Source organism: Motacilla alba, chromosome 5, assembly GCF_015832195.1.
Source record: "Motacilla alba alba isolate MOTALB_02 chromosome 5, Motacilla_alba_V1.0_pri, whole genome shotgun sequence".
NCBI lineage: Eukaryota > Metazoa > Chordata > Aves > Passeriformes > Motacillidae > Motacilla > Motacilla alba.
Window position 1 is genome coordinate 9,605,129 of NC_052020.1, and position 15,416 is coordinate 9,620,544.

The window sequence follows — 15,416 nt, forward strand, 5'->3', positions numbered from 1 at the left end:
CTTCGACCAAGGGAAGCTGGACATCACTGTTCTGAGATTTATAGTCTTTGCAATTAAAAGGTGGGCCCACATCTGGAGTCTGGACCGCACCAGCTGGGAGGCCTCTTTCTTCTTTCGGAAGTCGGACCCCACCATCTGGGAATACTCCTTTCTGGGGTACATCCTGAGAAAAACTAACTCACAATAGCGTATAGAACTGTGACGTGAAAATTTGGACTAGAAACTGCTGAGAAAAGCTTATGTGCACCCCTATAAATATCTGTACACCCCAACCATCGGTGTGCAGTTGGAGGGAAAACTTCCCCCACTGTACCCAGCGCTGTTTTGCTCATACTTTACCACATTAATTAATTAAATTGATTGCTACTTGAATATTGGCCTAGTCAAGCTTCTTATTTATAACAGTGTTCCCAGTTTCTCCTGCTCCATGATCCCAAGTGTCCTTTGCCCCATGTTCCCGTTTATCCCGCCCTATGATCCCAGTTCCCTTCGCTCCATGCCGCTCCGTTTTGGGGGGCTGGTTGTGCCGGTAAACGGATACCCATTCCTGCTGGGCTGTGGGTTATCCTGGCTGAATCCCACGGGGATCCCCCCTGGGTGGGCGGATGGTGAGAACTGGACGAGGCAGCTGAGATAAAGGCAGTTTAATAGGGAAGGGGAACATCCCTGATGCCCGCCTCCAGGGACTGCGCCGGGCAGGAGGAGTCGGGGGCAGCGCTGAGCGCGCCAGAGGCGGAGCCGGGCTTTGTAGTGAATCCAAGTGTCTGGGCCACTCCAGTTTCGAGACCTTTCGGCAACCGTGGCCGGAGCTGCTCCAGAAACCGGACGGGAAGCTCCGGAGGCTCGGGAAGAGCGGGAGGCTCCGCGCCGGCACCGCAACCACGCGCGTCTGCCATGAACACGCGCTTCCGCTTCCGCCCGCCCTTCGGACACGCCCCGCCTCCCGCCGCACCAATCGCCGCGCAGCACGGCCGCGCTCCGCCCAATCAGCGACGCTTCCCCCTCTTCCTTCCCGCCCCTCCCTCCCTTTGCGGGACTCCCACCAATGAGAAGCGCGTCCGCCGTCGCTCGCCCCGCCCACGACGCGCCGCCGCACGCGCATGCGCAGTGGCCGCGGGGGCGCCCAGGGGTCAGGACGGCGGAGGGCCCTTGGGGCAGGTGAGGGGCGGCGGCGGGGGCCCGGGGGGCGCGGCGGGCCCGGGGCTGTGGTCGCCCCCGGTGGCGTGTAGTGGCCGCCCAAATCCCGCTCGGGGCAGAGGGGGCGGCCCGGACACTGCGCTGCCCTCCGCCCCCATCCTCTCCGGAGGGACGCGCACAGGCTGAGCGGGGACTCTGGGGGTGACAGGAAGGATCAGCCCCGCGGGGAGACAGGGGTGCGCGGCGGCGGGGAGGGGCATGGGGACGGGGATGGGAGGACACGTGGGTCCCTTGGAGGGGGCAGGACGTCAGGGCCCCTGGATCCTTCGGGGTGGGAGGGAACGGGACAGCTGGGTGCCCTGGGGGTGGAGCGTGGATGCCCGGGTCCCTTGGGGGAACAGCTGGGTCCCTTTCTGGGGGTGCACAAGATACTTGGGGGATACTTGGGTCTCTTAAGGGGGCGCTGCAAGGAGGGACAGGATGCCTGGGTGCCTTGAGAGGGGTTGGCAGAGGAAACGGGATGCTTAGGTCCCTAGGGGGAAGCACTTGGGGTTCCTTGTGGAGTGTTGGGACAGGGGTGCCTGGGGGTCCGGGTCTCTTTGGGTGGAGGGGTGGGGATCAGGGCGCCAGTGTCTCCCATGGGAAGTGGGGGGCCCCTGGCTGCCCCAGTCCCTTACTGGTAGTTGCTGAGGTTCCTTCTGCGCCCCAGGACCGGCCATGGCAGCGCTGCGACTGCTGTACCAGGCTGCCCGTGCAGGTGAGGCCGCCCGGGAGTCCCCAAAGCTCCCGAACCCCCCAAACCCCATCGTCACCCTGCTGACCCTCCTGTCCCTCCCCAGGCCCCCTGGCCCCGCTGGGCCCCCTGCGCCCGCTCAGCACCAGCACCCCCAGGGACTGTTACAGTGAGTACAGCCATGCCACCCCCCATGGGGGCTCAGCTCCCAGCCGGGGCTCCGCAGGGTGGGCACAGCTCCCCTCTTCCCGCAGAGTACGTCAACGTGCGGGAGCCGGCCATGGACATGCGATCCATCACTGACCGCGCCGCCCAGACCCTGCTCTGGACCGAGCTCGTCCGAGGTGACACCCCGCTCACCCTCCTCGTTTGTGGGGTGACCTCCCCTTTCCCAAATATGTCACGACCCCTCTTTCTCCCTCGCAGGCCTGGCCATGACCCTGAGCTACCTTTTCCGCGAGCCGGCCACCATCAATTACCCCTTTGAGAAGGGCCCGCTGAGCCCGCGGTTCCGCGGGGAGCACGCGCTGCGCCGCTACCCGTCCGGGGAGGAGCGCTGCATCGCCTGCAAGCTCTGCGAGGCCGTGTGCCCGGCACAGGTGAGACTTCCTCCCCCTCCTCCTCCTCCTCCTCCTCCTCCTCCTCCTCACCCGGGGCTCCGGCCGTGACGGTGTCCCCGCGCCAGGCCATCACCATCGAGGCCGAGCCCCGCGCCGACGGCAGCCGCCGCACCACGCGCTACGACATCGACATGACCAAGTGCATCTACTGCGGGTTCTGCCAGGAGGCCTGTCCTGTGGACGCCATCGTGGAGGTGAGTGGGGCCTGCAGGGGGGACTGCAGGGACTCCCTTTGCCCGCCACGGTGACCCCAAGGGTGACCCCGTCCCACCCTGGCAGGGCCCCAACTTCGAGTTCTCGACGGAGACGCACGAGGAGCTGCTCTACAACAAGGAGAAGCTGCTCAACAATGGAGACAAGTGGGAGGCCGAGATCGCTGCCAACATCCAGGCTGATTACCTGTACCGGTGACGGCCCCCACCCGCCCCCCAAATAAAGCGTTTGGGGGTTCTCCCCCTCTGTTGGCACTGTGGGTGCCAGCCCCTTCCCATAACTCCGTGTCTTTTCCTTTCCAGCGGTGGGGGCAGACCCCCTGACCCTCGGGGGGACCCCACTCCTGGGTGCGTGGTTGTGTTTTGGGGAGGAGGATGTGGGTGCTGGGGGTGCTGGCACCGATGCTGGGGTAGGGGGTGGTTTGCAGGGAAAGGTGTGGGAGCTGGAGGGGGGCCAGGTAAGGATGGAGGAGCAGTGCTGGGGGGATTTGGGAATCTGGGAGGGTCATTTCCAGCTTCTGAGGGCAGCCAGGGTGGGGGCGGGCCGGTGATCCTGGCAAGGGGGGTTCACAGTGGTCCTGGTGTGAGGGTCCCAGTGATGCCTGTGATCCGGGTCATCCCAGCAGAGGGTCCTGATGGTACCAGCGAGGGAGCCTCTGGTGGCACTGGATGGGTGTCCCAGTGATGCTGGTGTGGGGGTACCAGTGTGGGGTGCCTGGCAAACCTACAGCCTTGCAGTGGTACCAGTGTGGGGGTCCCAGCGATCCCAGCAGGGAGATCCCAGTGCTAGCAGTTGTTAGGACTTGTCCCTCGAATGTGAGAGTAACACGGGGCAGATTAGAGTGAAAGGACTTGTAATGATTGATGTTTGTAAATACGTATGTGTAGGGTTTATTGTAGAACAGCTGGGTGGCAATGGAAAGCAGGTATTGAGGTGTTTTGGTCATTATTATCTACAGTAATACAGCTACATGAAAGCACAAAAAATGTCAGTTGAAAGAAATGTCTGTGGGAAAAGAGAAAACAGGAACTGAAAGATAAGGGTAAAAACGAGTCACCCCCGGCAGATCTTGTAACTTGATTGTTGCAATTTATTTGTCCCTTGGTCGAAGTGACGGTTTAGATCTGCCAGCGGTGGGGGAAGAAGCCCACAAGACACAAAGTCTGATGGGTTAAAATGCGACCAGGCTCGGGGGGAATGCCCAGGTTTCAGTCCTCTGGTGAAAGGGTCTCAGAAGTGAGTCTGGGAGCGCTTCGGGGGGTCTTGGATGCTCAGTGATCCCTTTTCAGCTGCCTCTCACGGTGGCACAGTTCAGCCTTCCTTCTTCCGGAGAGGAATCATTAGAACTGAGCCAGCTGTGCAAGGGAGGGCCAGAGCACGACGAGAACGAGGAGTGCGCCTTGCAGGACGCAGGCAGTGACAGTTCATCCCCTTTGTTTCACGCAGACTGGGCAGTAGCACCCCAAACCTCTTCTCTCCGGAAGAGGAGATTGCCGGGGATGGCAATCTGGCCCCAGCAGAGCGCCCTGGCTCCCGCACAAATGGGGGCTGTTTGGGGTAATTGCTCGCTAACAGCCCGCTGGCACACCGGGCCGGGGGTCCCGCTGATTCTCGCGGGCGGTTTCCCGGCTCCGCCCGGCTCCGGGAAATGTTTCCCATTTCCATCCTCCTCGGGGGATGTTGCGGGGGTCCCGCCTCCGAGAGGCCGCTCCCCGCGGGGTGCGGTACGTCCCGGGGAACGGGTTTCCAGGGGGGCGGCGGGGCCGGGCCGGTCGGTCCCTCCTCCCCGGGGCCGGGCTCTTCCTGGGGAAGAGGAAGTGCTGGATCCCGGCCGAGCTCGGCGGCGGGGGCGGCACGGCCGGGTGGCTCCGGAGAGGGTCCGGCCCGGGGGGCGGCCGGGGCGGTCCCGGGGCGGGGAATGCGCCGGCCCTGACTCAGAGGCAGCTGAATGGGGCGGGGGCTGGAGGGGGAAGGGGGGGTTTCGAAAGTGCTTTGCCAGCCCGGCGCTGGGTACAGCCGCGTGTGAGCAGCTGAGCGGGCCGGTTTCCCACGGCCACAGCGCGGGGACAGCCCGGTTCCGCCGCCAAGACAGCGCGGCGACCTCTGCCCTGTTGTCCCGCTGTGCTGCCCTCCCCCTGAGGGAGCGCTCCGTTTCCCGTTCTCATCCCGCCCCGTTCCCTGCTGTTCGTTCTGTCCCATCCCCAGGTGTGTGCCCTGACGCCTCGGCCCCGGGCGTCTCCGGGGGGCCATGGGGTCCCTGTTCCGCAGCGAGGAGGTTTGCTTGGCCCAGCTCTTCCTCCAGTCGGCTTCTGCCTACAGCTGCATCAGCGAGCTGGGGGAGCGCGGGCTGCTGGAGTTCAGAGACGTAAGGAGGGGCTGGGGCGAAGTTTTGGGGCGTCTGGGGCGCGGGGGGTTCGGCTGGGTGGGCCTGGGTGCACTGGCTTTGGGGGTGTACAGGGGGTTTGGTCTGGTCGGGTTTGGGGTGGGTGTTCTAGGCTGCCGTGGGAACTGGGAAGTTGGTCGGGCTGGGTTTGGTGCCTGGGCTGCCTGTTCCCCCGGGATGCTGAACCCCCCAATCCAACGTGGGGCCGTGCCTTGGCTGTACCCCCGCAGCTGAACCCCAAAGTGAGCCCCTTCCAGCGGCGCTTCGTGGGCGAGGTGCGGCGCTGCGAGGAGATGGAGAAAACCTTCAGTGAGTGCCGGGGGGCCGCGGGCTGGCTTGGGGGGGGGGGGGGGGGGGAGCTTCTCAGGGGCAACGCCGGGCTCGGCCCCTCAGTCTGACCACGTCCCCCCGTTCTCCAGCCTTCCTGCAGCAGGAGCTGCGGGCGGCGGGCCGGGTGCCGGCGCCGTGTGCCGAGAGCCCGCGGGCGCCGGCGGCGCGGGAGGCGCTGCGGGTGCAGGAGCAGTCGGAGCAGCTGGCGCAGGAGCTGCGGGAGGTCAGCCGCAGCCGCGCCACCCTGCGCGGCCGCCTGCGGGACCTGCGCCAGCACCTGCACGTGCTGCGCGAGGGACAGCGCTTCACCAGCCTGCCGGTGCGTCCGGGGGTCCCCGCCCACCTGGGGGTGCTGCTTCGCGCCTCAGTTTCCCCCGGGCTCATCCCTGTGCTCCTCCTCATCGCCGCAGGCCCCCCTGGGCTCCCCGCCGCGGCCACGGGCGCTCTCGGAGCGTGAGCCCATCCTCGACCCCTCCCTGCACCAGCACCTGGAGCGCAAGATCAAGTGAGAGGGGGAAGGGTGTGGGATGGAGAGGGGCTCTGGGGCGGTGGTGTGGCCGTGGGGCAGCTGGGAAACGGCGGGATAAGGCTTGGAGATGACCTTTGGGGCAGTGGCGCAGCCGTGGGGCGGTTTGCCTAGCCCAGCGCTCCTGCCGTGTCTCTGCAGCTTCGTGGCCGGTGTCATCCACCCGTGGCGAGTGACTGCCTTCGAGCGGCTGCTGTGGCGCGCCTGCCGCGGGTACCTGGTGGCCTCCTTCGTGGAGATGCCCGAGCCGATGGAGGACCCGGCCACGGTGAGGCCGCACCCAGGGGCACGCTGGCACGGCTGTGGGGGCTGGGACACCAGAGTGACATGGTCTGTGCTGTCCCCAGGGCGAGAGCATCACCTGGGTCATCTTCCTCATCTCCTACTGGGGCGAGCAGATCGGGCAGAAGATCCGCAAGATCTCGGACTGGTGAGTGGCCATGCGTCCCCCGCAGGGAGGTTTATTTAGTAACACCCGCTCTGGATCCTGCTGAGGAGCCCTGACGCCCCTGACACAGCGATGTCCCTCTGTCCCAGCTTCCACTGCCAGGCGTATGCGTACCCGGAGAGTGAGGCCAGCAGGACAGAGGCCATTACCAGGCTGCATGGCCAGATCCAGGAGCTCATCGTGGTGAGCTGGGTGCCCTGAGGGGATGTGGGGGCCACGCTTGGATTGCCATCCCTGACACAGGTGCCCGCAGACGCTGGAGGAGACGGAGAAGTACCTGGCGGAGGTGCTGGACAAGGTGGCGCAGGTGCTGCCCACCTGGCGCGTGCAGGTGCAGAAGATGAAGGCCATCTACCTCGTCCTCAACCAGTGCAGCTTCGATGTCACCAAGAAGTGCCTCATCGCCGAGGTCTGGTGCCCCGTGCGGGACCTCACCCAAGTGCAGGATGCCCTGCGCCAGGGATCTGTGAGTGGCTCAGTGTCCCCATGTCCTTGCACCAGGGATTGTTCAGGGTATCCGTGTTTTTGTTCTGGGGTTGCTCAGTTGTCCTTGTGTCAGGAATTGCTCTGTGTTCTCATGTCCTCGTGCCTGGGGATGTTCTGTGTCTCCATGTCCTTTTTGTGGGGTTGCTCGGTGTCCCCGTGTCTTCATGCCGGAGGTTGCTTGGTGTCCCTATGTCCCCTCATCATGGTGGAGCATGTGCTGGGCTGGAGGGGATTGTGGGGTGGGTGCCAAGAACAGGCTCCAGGTGCTGGGTAAGGGATGCTGGGGGTTGTTGTGGGCTGGGTGCCGGGGCAGGCTCCGTGTGCCGGGCAGGAGAGTGCCAGGGGTGCCAGGATCAGGCTCTGGGTGCTGTTCCCGCAGTACCAGAGCGGCTCCAGCGTGGAGTGCTTTGTGCAGCGCGTCCCCACCTCGGAGAGCCCCCCCACCCTCATCCGCACCAACAAGTTCACCGCCGGCTTCCAGAGCATCGTGGACGCCTATGGGGTGGCCAGTTACCAGGAGGTGAACCCTGGTAAGGCCCCCTGGCACCCCCTGAGGCCCAGGGCTGAGTGGGGACACCTCGTGTAACGCAGTCCCTGTGTCCCACAGCACCCTACGCCATCATCACCTTCCCCTTCATCTTCGCCATCATGTTTGGGGACGTGGGGCATGGGCTGCTCATGTTCCTCTTTGCGCTCTGGATGGTGCTGTACGAGGACAGCCCCCGCCTGCGGCAGGGCACCAACGAGGTGGGGGCACCGTGGAGGGGTGGGATGGATGCAGTTGGAGACATGGGATGGCACTGGGGGCGTGGAGCGGAGCTGGAGGTGTGGGACGTGGTTGGGGATGTGACATGGGGCTGGATGATGCAGGATGGGGCTGGTGGCTCGGGACAGGGTCAGTATGGATCAGGGTGGTGCTGTGGGAAGGGAGCGGTGTGGGGCAGGGGAGGTGGCGTGGGACATGGGAGCCGTGCTTGCCACCCTAGATCTGGCTGACGTTCTTCGAGGGGCGCTACCTCATCTTGCTCATGGGTGCCTTCTCCATCTACACCGGCTTCATCTACAACGAGTGCTTCAGCAAAGCCACTGCCATCTTCCCCTCTGCCTGGAGCGTGGCCACCATGGCCAACCAGTCCTCCTGGAGGTGGGGTCCCACCCCTGTGCCCCCTGCCCGGGTCCCCATCTCCCTGCTGGCACCGACACCCCTCGCTCTGCCCCCAGCTCTGCGTACCTCGCCACCCACCCCTCGCTCACCCTGGACCCCAATGTCACTGGTGTCTTCCGAGGGCCATATCCTTTTGGGATCGACCCAGTGAGTGTCCCATGGGGATGACGACGAGGTGGGACCCTCTTTGGGGTGGTGCAGAGTCTCACCCACCTTGTTTGTGACAGATCTGGAGCTTGGCCACCAACCACCTCAACTTCCTCAACTCCTTCAAGATGAAGATGTCAGTGGTGCTGGGCATCGTGCACATGGGCTTCGGCGTCGTGTTGGGAGTCTTCAACCACGTGTGAGTCCTTGGGCTACACCCATGGGCTCTGGTCATGCCAAGGGGACCGGGATTGGACTCACCTGGGTGGGATGGGGTGGCAGCTGGGGTCCTGTAGCCCTGCACCTCGGTGGGTGCCGAGGACGTGCGAAGGTGAGAAGGGACAGGCTGAGCACGGCCAATGTGCTCCCACCCAGGCACTTCAAGCAGCGGCACCGGCTGGTCCTGGAGTTCCTCCCGGAGATGATTTTCCTCCTGGCTCTTTTTGGCTACCTGGTCTTCCTCATCTTCTACAAGTGGATCAAGTTCGGTGCTGCTGACTCCCGGGTGGCCCCCAGCATCCTCATTCACTTCATCGACATGTTCCTCTTCACCTCCAATCCTGAGAACCTCCCGCTCTACCCGGGGCAGGTACCACCCCACCGCCCTGGCGGGCGCCTACTCCCCACCCTGGCTGGGACAGCGGGTGTCAGGAGTGGGGGTAGACCCCAAAATGCCGTCCTTGTTCCCCAGGTGCCAGTGCAGATGGTGCTGGTGGTGCTGGCGCTGGCGTCGGTGCCCGTCCTGCTCCTGGGGACGCCGCTGTACCAGTGGTGCCGGCAGCGTGCCCCGAGGACGGTAAGGCCAGGGGCCGTGGGGGGCTCCGTGGGGATCACAAGGAGGTCTCACTGTCGGTGCTGTCCCGGTGCAGCCGCTGGCCACGGGGGAACAGGAGCCGCTGCTGGAGGGGCAGGAGGCTGGGAACTCTGTCAACGCCACCACGGAGGATGTGGAGAGCGGAGGGCACAGCCCTGACGCCAAGGTGAGGGGCGTCCAGGTGAGCATTGGTGGTGGGATGAGGGTGTCTGTGCCCCCTGCTGATGTCCCACGTCCCCTCCCTCCCTGCAGCACTCGGACTTCGCCGAAATCTTCATGCACCAGGCGATCCACACCATCGAGTACTGCCTGGGCTGTGTCTCCAACACCGCGTCCTACCTGCGGCTCTGGGCGCTCAGCCTGGCACACGCTCGTGAGTCCCCTCGGTACCCCCTTGTCCCACTCAGAGCCAGGCAGACCCTCGCTCCCACCTCCCGCTCTTGTCCCTCCCATTCCCAGAGCTCTCGGAGGTCCTGTGGACCATGGTGATGCGGAACGGCTTCGTGGGGCTGAGCTACGTGGGCGGCGTGGTGCTGGTGCCCGTCTTCGCCGCCTTCGCCGTGCTGACCGTGGCCATCCTGCTGGTGATGGAGGGGCTCTCTGCCTTCCTCCACGCCCTGCGCCTGCATTGGTGAGCCCCCCAAGCTGATGGGTTCCTGGGTGGGTCTGGAGGGGGTGACGGGCCCTCCAGAGCACTCCTCAACCCCCTCTCCTCGCCAGGGTGGAGTTCCAGAATAAGTTCTACGTGGGTGCCGGGTACAAGCTGTGCCCCTTCGCCTTCGCCCCGGACACCTGGGAATAGCCACGCCAAGGGGATTCCAGGGGCTTGGAACATCGGCTGTGCCCCAAATTCCCCCCCCACTGGACCCCTGGAGCCTCCTTGGTGGTGAATAAAGCCATCCCTGTGGCTCCCCCCAGCTCTGCGTCGCCGTTGCTCGGGTGAAGGTGCAGGGGATGCTTGGGGGTGTGCCCGTCACTGCTGGCCGTAGCCGAAGGTGGGGGCTGCGCTGGGGCCGTAGCTGCTGAGCTGGGGGAAGGCGGGCAGGGGGTAGGGCAGGGTGCGGGGTTTGGCTCCCACATAGACACCAGGGGGGCAGGTGAGGGGCTGGAAGGTGGGTGCAGGGAGCTCGGGGAAACTGGGGGGTCCTGCTGGCTGTTGGGGGGCAGCAGCCAGAGCCGCGTGGCTGCGTGGAGCCCCTGCGGGGGGGAGAGGCAGCAGCAGGGGCTCAGCCCCCCCCGCAGCCCCCCTACCTTTCTCCTGCTTCTCGGGGTGGGGGGCCAGCGGGGTGGCCCGGGCGCGGGGCATCGCGCCCAGCAGGGACCCTGCCGGCACCCCGCACCTGCAAGAGATGTGGGGCGGGGGCTCAGGGAGGTGGCTCGACGTCCCCACCGTGGTGGGGGGGACAACATCCAGGCGTGCCTTACCATGGCTCGGGGTCGCCGTCCCGAAATCCCTTGGCAAAGGGGTTGCTGGCGATCTTCAGCTGGGTGATCTGCGGAGGGGAGCGGGGTCAGGGAGTCCCTGGGAGGCTGCCCCAGTTTCCGTCTGGCTGGTGCTCACCCGGTGGTTCTGGTAGGCTGTCACTGCCATGAACTGGGTCTCGGGGAAGCTGAAGGACTTGAAGTTCTGGTGGGCGAAGCGCTCGCTGTCGCGCCGCGGGTCCACAAAGACGACGTGGAAGCGGGGCTGGTAGCGGTGCATGGAGTTGAGGATGATCTGGGGGTGGGAAAGAGGAGGTGGCGGGACCCCCCAGGCAGGGATGTGTTGTGTCTCCCCCATCACCCAGCCCGCAGCGGGGTCCTCACGTGGCCGTTGTCATCCAGGAGGTTGTTGGTCAGCTTGAGCTTGTCGAAGGACACGATCTGCCGCATCCACTGGGCACCCTTGGCTGGGGAGTCGGGGTGGAAGTGCACGCGGCCAGGAGCCGCCGGCTCGGCCCGGCCCGCCGCCAGCCAGGATGAGCTGTGGAAGGCGTATCTGCAGGGCAGGCAGGAGCTCAGCACCCCCAGATCTGGTCCCCTGCCCCCATTGCCCCGTCCCCACCTGTATCTCTTGTCGTCCAGCGGGATGAAATCCATGAGCAGGACGTAGTCTGCCAACGGATCCAGGCCCGAAAGCTTCACCTGAAAGGTGGGGAACATCCTCCTGCACAGAGAGGGGGGTGGGAATGGGGTGCCCCCCCCACCTTTGCAGCCCCCCAGGCCGCTCCGGTTCCCACCTGCCTGCCTTGGTGACGATCATCTCAGTGCCCAGGCGGTTGAACTCCTCCCAGAGGCTGCCCATCTCCAGCCGTGCTGCGGCGTGGCACACGTGCTGGTTCTTGCCGCTGGCCCCCGGCCCCTCGCCAGCCCACCCGAGGCCAGGGGTGCATGGAGAGCCCTCACCCGGGCCCCCCAGGAAGGCTGCAGAGGGTTGAAGGGTGTTGGTTGGGGGGCGCAGACCCTGTGCAGGGCCGCCCCATCACACCCTCCCTCCGTGGAGATGGTGGCAGATCAGGGTGTCCTGTCCCTCACCACAGTGGGGTTTTATCCCCACTCCCCTACACCCCAAAATGCGCAGGACCCCACCACCGGGTGCAGGGGGTGCTGTCATGGGTGGGTTTTACCTGGCATGGATGTGGTGGGAGGGCAGGAGGCGTCCGTGGCTCCGTTCCCCGGCATGGTGGCAGTGGGACCCTGCCGAAGCCCCCTCCCGGTGCAGCGCCGGCTCTGCAGTGTCCCTGCAGCCTGCCCGGGGTTTTATGCCCCAGCTCGGGGATGGAGAGGCGGGGGCTGGAGCTGAGGTGGTCCTTGGGGTCCAAGCACGGCCCCCTTGCCCAGCCTGCCTTCGCGCCTTGACGCGGTGATGATGGACGGGAGGTGAGCGCTGGCACCGCTGGGACCACCGCCAGTCCCCAAACAGGGCTTGGGATGCCCCGGGCTGGGCAGGGACATCTTTCTTGGGGTCTTCTTGTCCCTACACATCACAGATATGAGCGGGGGGAGGTGGGGGCTCCCCCAGGCAAAGCCCCTCTCCGTACGAGGCCGTCACCACCTGATATTGAAATCCACGGTGAGGCGTTGAGGCATTGGCAAAGATCCGCTGCTCCAGCAGCGCCTCTGCAGCTCTGGAGGGAGGAACGAGCTGCCCCCTCCCCATAACCCCCCCAGGGTGGGTCCAGCCTCTGCCCCGGTGCCTGGGACTCCCTGTGCCCCTCATCGCAGTGACAGCGGGAGATGGATGGGGACAAGCAGGCGCCGCGGGGCTGAGGGCTCTTTGTGGGAGGTGATGGACACCGGGATGGGGCAGACACCGGGAAAAGCAGAGGGGCTGCTCCAGAGCACCCCTACTCCTCTCCAAACTGCACTGGGGCCATGGACGCTGTCTCATAGCACACCATGGAGTGTATTCGAGAGGGATGAGGGAGGCTGAGTCTCTGGGAGAGGGTCTGGAGGACCAGGGGATGTCCTTGTGGGGATGCCGGTGGCTTTCTGTACCTGTTGGTGTGCCAGTGATGCCAGCACTGGCCTGAAATCCCTCTCTGCTCTGCGCAGAGCTGGACATTTTCTCCAACTGGGGCTCAGCCTTCTGTCCAGCCTCGGGTTCAGCACTTGAACATCATAATGCAGAGGGCACCCCGTGTCCCTGGGCACTGTGGGGCAGCCAAGGGGGCAGCTCCTGCATTTGGGATCAGGGCCAGGACTGATGTGAAGTGGGGAGGGACCCCCTCCCCAGGTTCCCCTGCATCCCCCACACGTGTCAGTGCCCTCCGGAGCCGGCTCGGCCCCATCCATCTCCCGCTGTCAGCCAGGCGTGGCTGCGGGGCCGCTATCGAGCGCCAGATGAGGAGGTGTGAGAGAGGCAGAGCTGACAGCGGGCAGGAGGATGGAGGGGGCTCAGCCCTGGGCAGGATCAGACCTGCCGGGGCTCATCCGCAGCTCCTGGACCGCCTGGGTGGAACTGGATGGGCTTTAAGGTCCTTTCCAATCCGAGCTGTTCCAGGATTCTCTGGCCGGTGAAGATGATTGCAGGTGGGTCTCCTGAATCCGTGTTGAAGCACGTGGTGCAAAATGGCTTTTCAAAATGAGCTTTTTTGGTCACAAATGGGCAAACGGGAGCCAGAAAAAACTTCAAAAAAGGAAAACAGTGACTCTTTCTCACGGGGAATAACTGCCCCAGGCAGCGGGATGGGCTGGACAGAGCTGTGGAGGTCGTGGTGGCCACCAAGATGGAGCAGGAGAGGAGTGTTGGCACACAGTCAGATGACTCCTTGCAATGAGCCTCTGACTCAGCTGGAATGGGGAAGTGAAAGCTGCTTGTGGGGCAGTGAGGGGAGAAGAGGAATTGAGCCTGTTTCGCAGGGAGCAGTGAGCAGCTGGCACGGCGGGGTCAAGAGGGAAGTGAGAAGGCAGGAAGTGACAATACTCATTTCAACCAGAAACACACGTATCTCTTAGGTAAGAGTGGGCAGCTCCTGAGCAGCAGTTGGCTCTTTATTTAGTTTATTCATTAATTTTTAATTTTCTTCTTTAATTTTTAAAGCCCTGATTGAGAAAAGAGGAAGAGAATTTCAGCAGGTAAGGTTATACTCTGGAAGCGTCCAAGGCTGCATTGGCCAGAGCTTGGAGCACCCTGGTCTAGTAAAAGGTGTCCATACCCATGGCAGGGGATGGAACTGGATGGTCTTCAAGGTCCCTTCCAATCCAAACAATTCCAGGTTCCATTTGCTCTGGGGAATGTGTAGTACGAAAGAAAATCGATAATTGCTGAGGTAAAGCAGTAATTTCCTTCAATATGCCCATTACTTAATGGTTTTTTTCCCCTCCCCTGTATAATGAATAAAAGACACATTATACAAATATAATTATGTACAATAAAAGGTAAAGTAGAAACAGAGAAGAATTTTTAAAAAATCTTTCAGGCTCAAGTCTCCAACAAACCAGTTTGATTTTGCTTCCCTCCTGCTGCCACCTTTGTGCCCGTGAGCGGCATCGCTCCGCCTCTGCGGGCATCCGTTCCAATGAGCCAGGGGAACCCAGCCCTAAAACCCCAGGATGGATCCCAAGGCCTCTGGGGAAGGCTCCTTCTCTTTTCAGGTGCTTCAGAGACCCTTTGGCGACTGCTCACGTGGGGAAGGTGTAAAAGTTAAAATCTTCCAGCCACTTTAGAGGATGGAACAGGAAAAACTTCCTGGTTCTGGCGAGTGATGGGGCTCGAGGACTTCAGCTCAAGGACCTGTGAGTGTCTTGGCTCAAGCTGCCATTAACTGAAGGGTGGGACTTTAAGTGGTTTTGGGACAATTTTTTGCTGGATAGGAAAGGTCATAAGTTGGATTAGGAGGGGAGTGGTTTTCCCTTGAAGCTGCACGTGGATGAACTTGCAATCAGGAACGCTGGTCTCATTTTAATTGACCCAAATTGATTGGAAATCACTTCAACGGTGTCTGTTGTCAATTTAACGCAACGCTAATTAACGTGGAAAATTAAGGCATGGTGTTATTGTATTTGTTATTGTATTTATTTGGCCCTAAATAAGAACATCTCCGTCCCCCCTGCAAGATCTCATCCCTTCCAGGGACAGGGCATCTGCAGCTTCTCTGGCCCTGGCACAGCTGTCCAAGGCCAGGCTGGACGGGGCTTGGAGCAGCCTGGGAGAGTGGAAGGTGTCCCTGCCCAAGGCAGGGGGGGAACAAGATGAGCTTTAGGATCCCTTCCAAGCCAACCCATTCCAGGATTCCATAATTCTGCGTGCTGGACTCAGATGCACCCAGCTCCTTGGTGCCTCCAAGCCTCCCGATGCTGTCCAAACCTCCCACACCATCTCCTCTCCAGTGTGTCTCTTTCCAAGGCTGATTTTCCACCCCAGCTGCAGTTTTCGGATTATTCCTGCTGCCAGGTTTCAGGACTTGAGTCATCTCAGCCCAGGACTCATCCTCTCTCCTTGGAGGCTCTGAATGAGTCACCACAGGTTCCCCTGGTGGAGGCAACAATGTGTTTGGGGGCTTTGACTCATCTGATCTATTTTAAACTTCTTTTTTTTTATGGAAAAATGGTATGGATTTCTCCACTTGCTGCCTGGATGGTGAAGGGTGGCAGGGTGACACAGTCACGTGGGAAATGCGGGATTTATTCAGAGCAGGCATGCTCCGGGCACAGGCTGAAGAGTCAGTTTGAGCTCAAGGGCTTAAATTCAGACTGTAATCATCACAAGGAAGTGTAAAAATAATTTGCAGCAGCAAGAGAGTTCCTGAAGGGTTTTCCCTTTATCCCAATTTGCAGTCAGAACACTTCTCCAAACCCTGGGCTGTCTCCCAACCCCTGAATCTTGATTTCCTACATCAATTCTTTTTAATTCCCTGTGATGCCTATAGATCAGTTACATATTCCAAGAGATAAATTTGTAGATATATAATTAGCTATTTCTAAGAAAAAAAG

At 62.3% G+C, this 15,416-nt stretch overlaps 3 protein-coding genes across 4 annotated transcripts; 2 read left to right on the plus strand and 1 right to left on the minus strand.

Moving 5' to 3' along the window:
- Window positions 1-1,100: 1,100 nt before the first annotated feature.
- On the plus strand, window positions 1,101-2,983 carry NDUFS8 (NADH:ubiquinone oxidoreductase core subunit S8). Its single transcript, XM_038138990.1, is given in 10 exon segments — window positions 1,101-1,169; window positions 1,172-1,240; window positions 1,242-1,331; window positions 1,333-1,373; window positions 1,821-1,894; window positions 1,977-2,039; window positions 2,125-2,214; window positions 2,297-2,469; window positions 2,556-2,684; window positions 2,770-2,983. Coding segments are annotated over 10 exon segments (930 nt in total). The 3' UTR covers window positions 2,902-2,983.
- Window positions 2,984-4,480: 1,497 nt separating this feature from the next.
- On the plus strand, window positions 4,481-9,985 carry TCIRG1 (T cell immune regulator 1, ATPase H+ transporting V0 subunit a3). Of its 2 annotated transcripts, XM_038138989.1 has the most exons (20): window positions 4,481-4,580; window positions 4,909-5,068; window positions 5,317-5,395; window positions 5,506-5,735; window positions 5,827-5,921; window positions 6,084-6,210; window positions 6,290-6,372; window positions 6,480-6,573; window positions 6,644-6,856; window positions 7,256-7,406; window positions 7,484-7,623; window positions 7,863-8,020; window positions 8,098-8,188; window positions 8,269-8,387; window positions 8,564-8,777; window positions 8,880-8,984; window positions 9,058-9,168; window positions 9,255-9,375; window positions 9,462-9,633; window positions 9,723-9,976. In XM_038138989.1, the coding sequence occupies exons 2-20, from the start codon at window positions 4,952-4,954 to the stop codon at window positions 9,802-9,804; spliced, it is 2,502 nt and encodes an 833-aa protein (XP_037994917.1). In that variant the 5' UTR covers window positions 4,481-4,580; window positions 4,909-4,951; the 3' UTR covers window positions 9,805-9,976. The 2 variants fall into 2 exon arrangements, with proteins under 2 accessions (XP_037994917.1, XP_037994916.1); XM_038138988.1 differs by lacking the exon at window positions 4,481-4,580 and having other exon boundaries at window positions 4,650-5,068; window positions 9,723-9,985.
- Window positions 9,986-10,115: 130 nt separating this feature from the next.
- Window positions 10,116-11,663, minus strand: TBX10 (T-box transcription factor 10). The gene is given in 4 exon segments (XM_038138024.1): window positions 10,116-10,791; window positions 10,794-11,148; window positions 11,222-11,462; window positions 11,609-11,663. Coding segments are annotated over 4 exon segments (960 nt in total). The 3' UTR covers window positions 10,116-10,482.
- Between the last annotated feature and the right edge of the window lie 3,753 nt (window positions 11,664-15,416).

Coding starts and splice junctions, on each gene's coding strand:
- TCIRG1 (XM_038138989.1), top strand. CDS start 4,952: ATGGGGTCCCTGTTCCGCAGCGAGGAGGTTTGCTTGGCCCAGCTCTTC. Junction 8,021..8,097: donor GCCAACCAGTCCTCCTGGAG/GTGGGGTCCCAC, acceptor CTCTGCCCCCAG/CTCTGCGTACCTCGCCACCC. Junction 8,985..9,057: donor GGCAGCGTGCCCCGAGGACG/GTAAGGCCAGGG, acceptor GTCCCGGTGCAG/CCGCTGGCCACGGGGGAACA.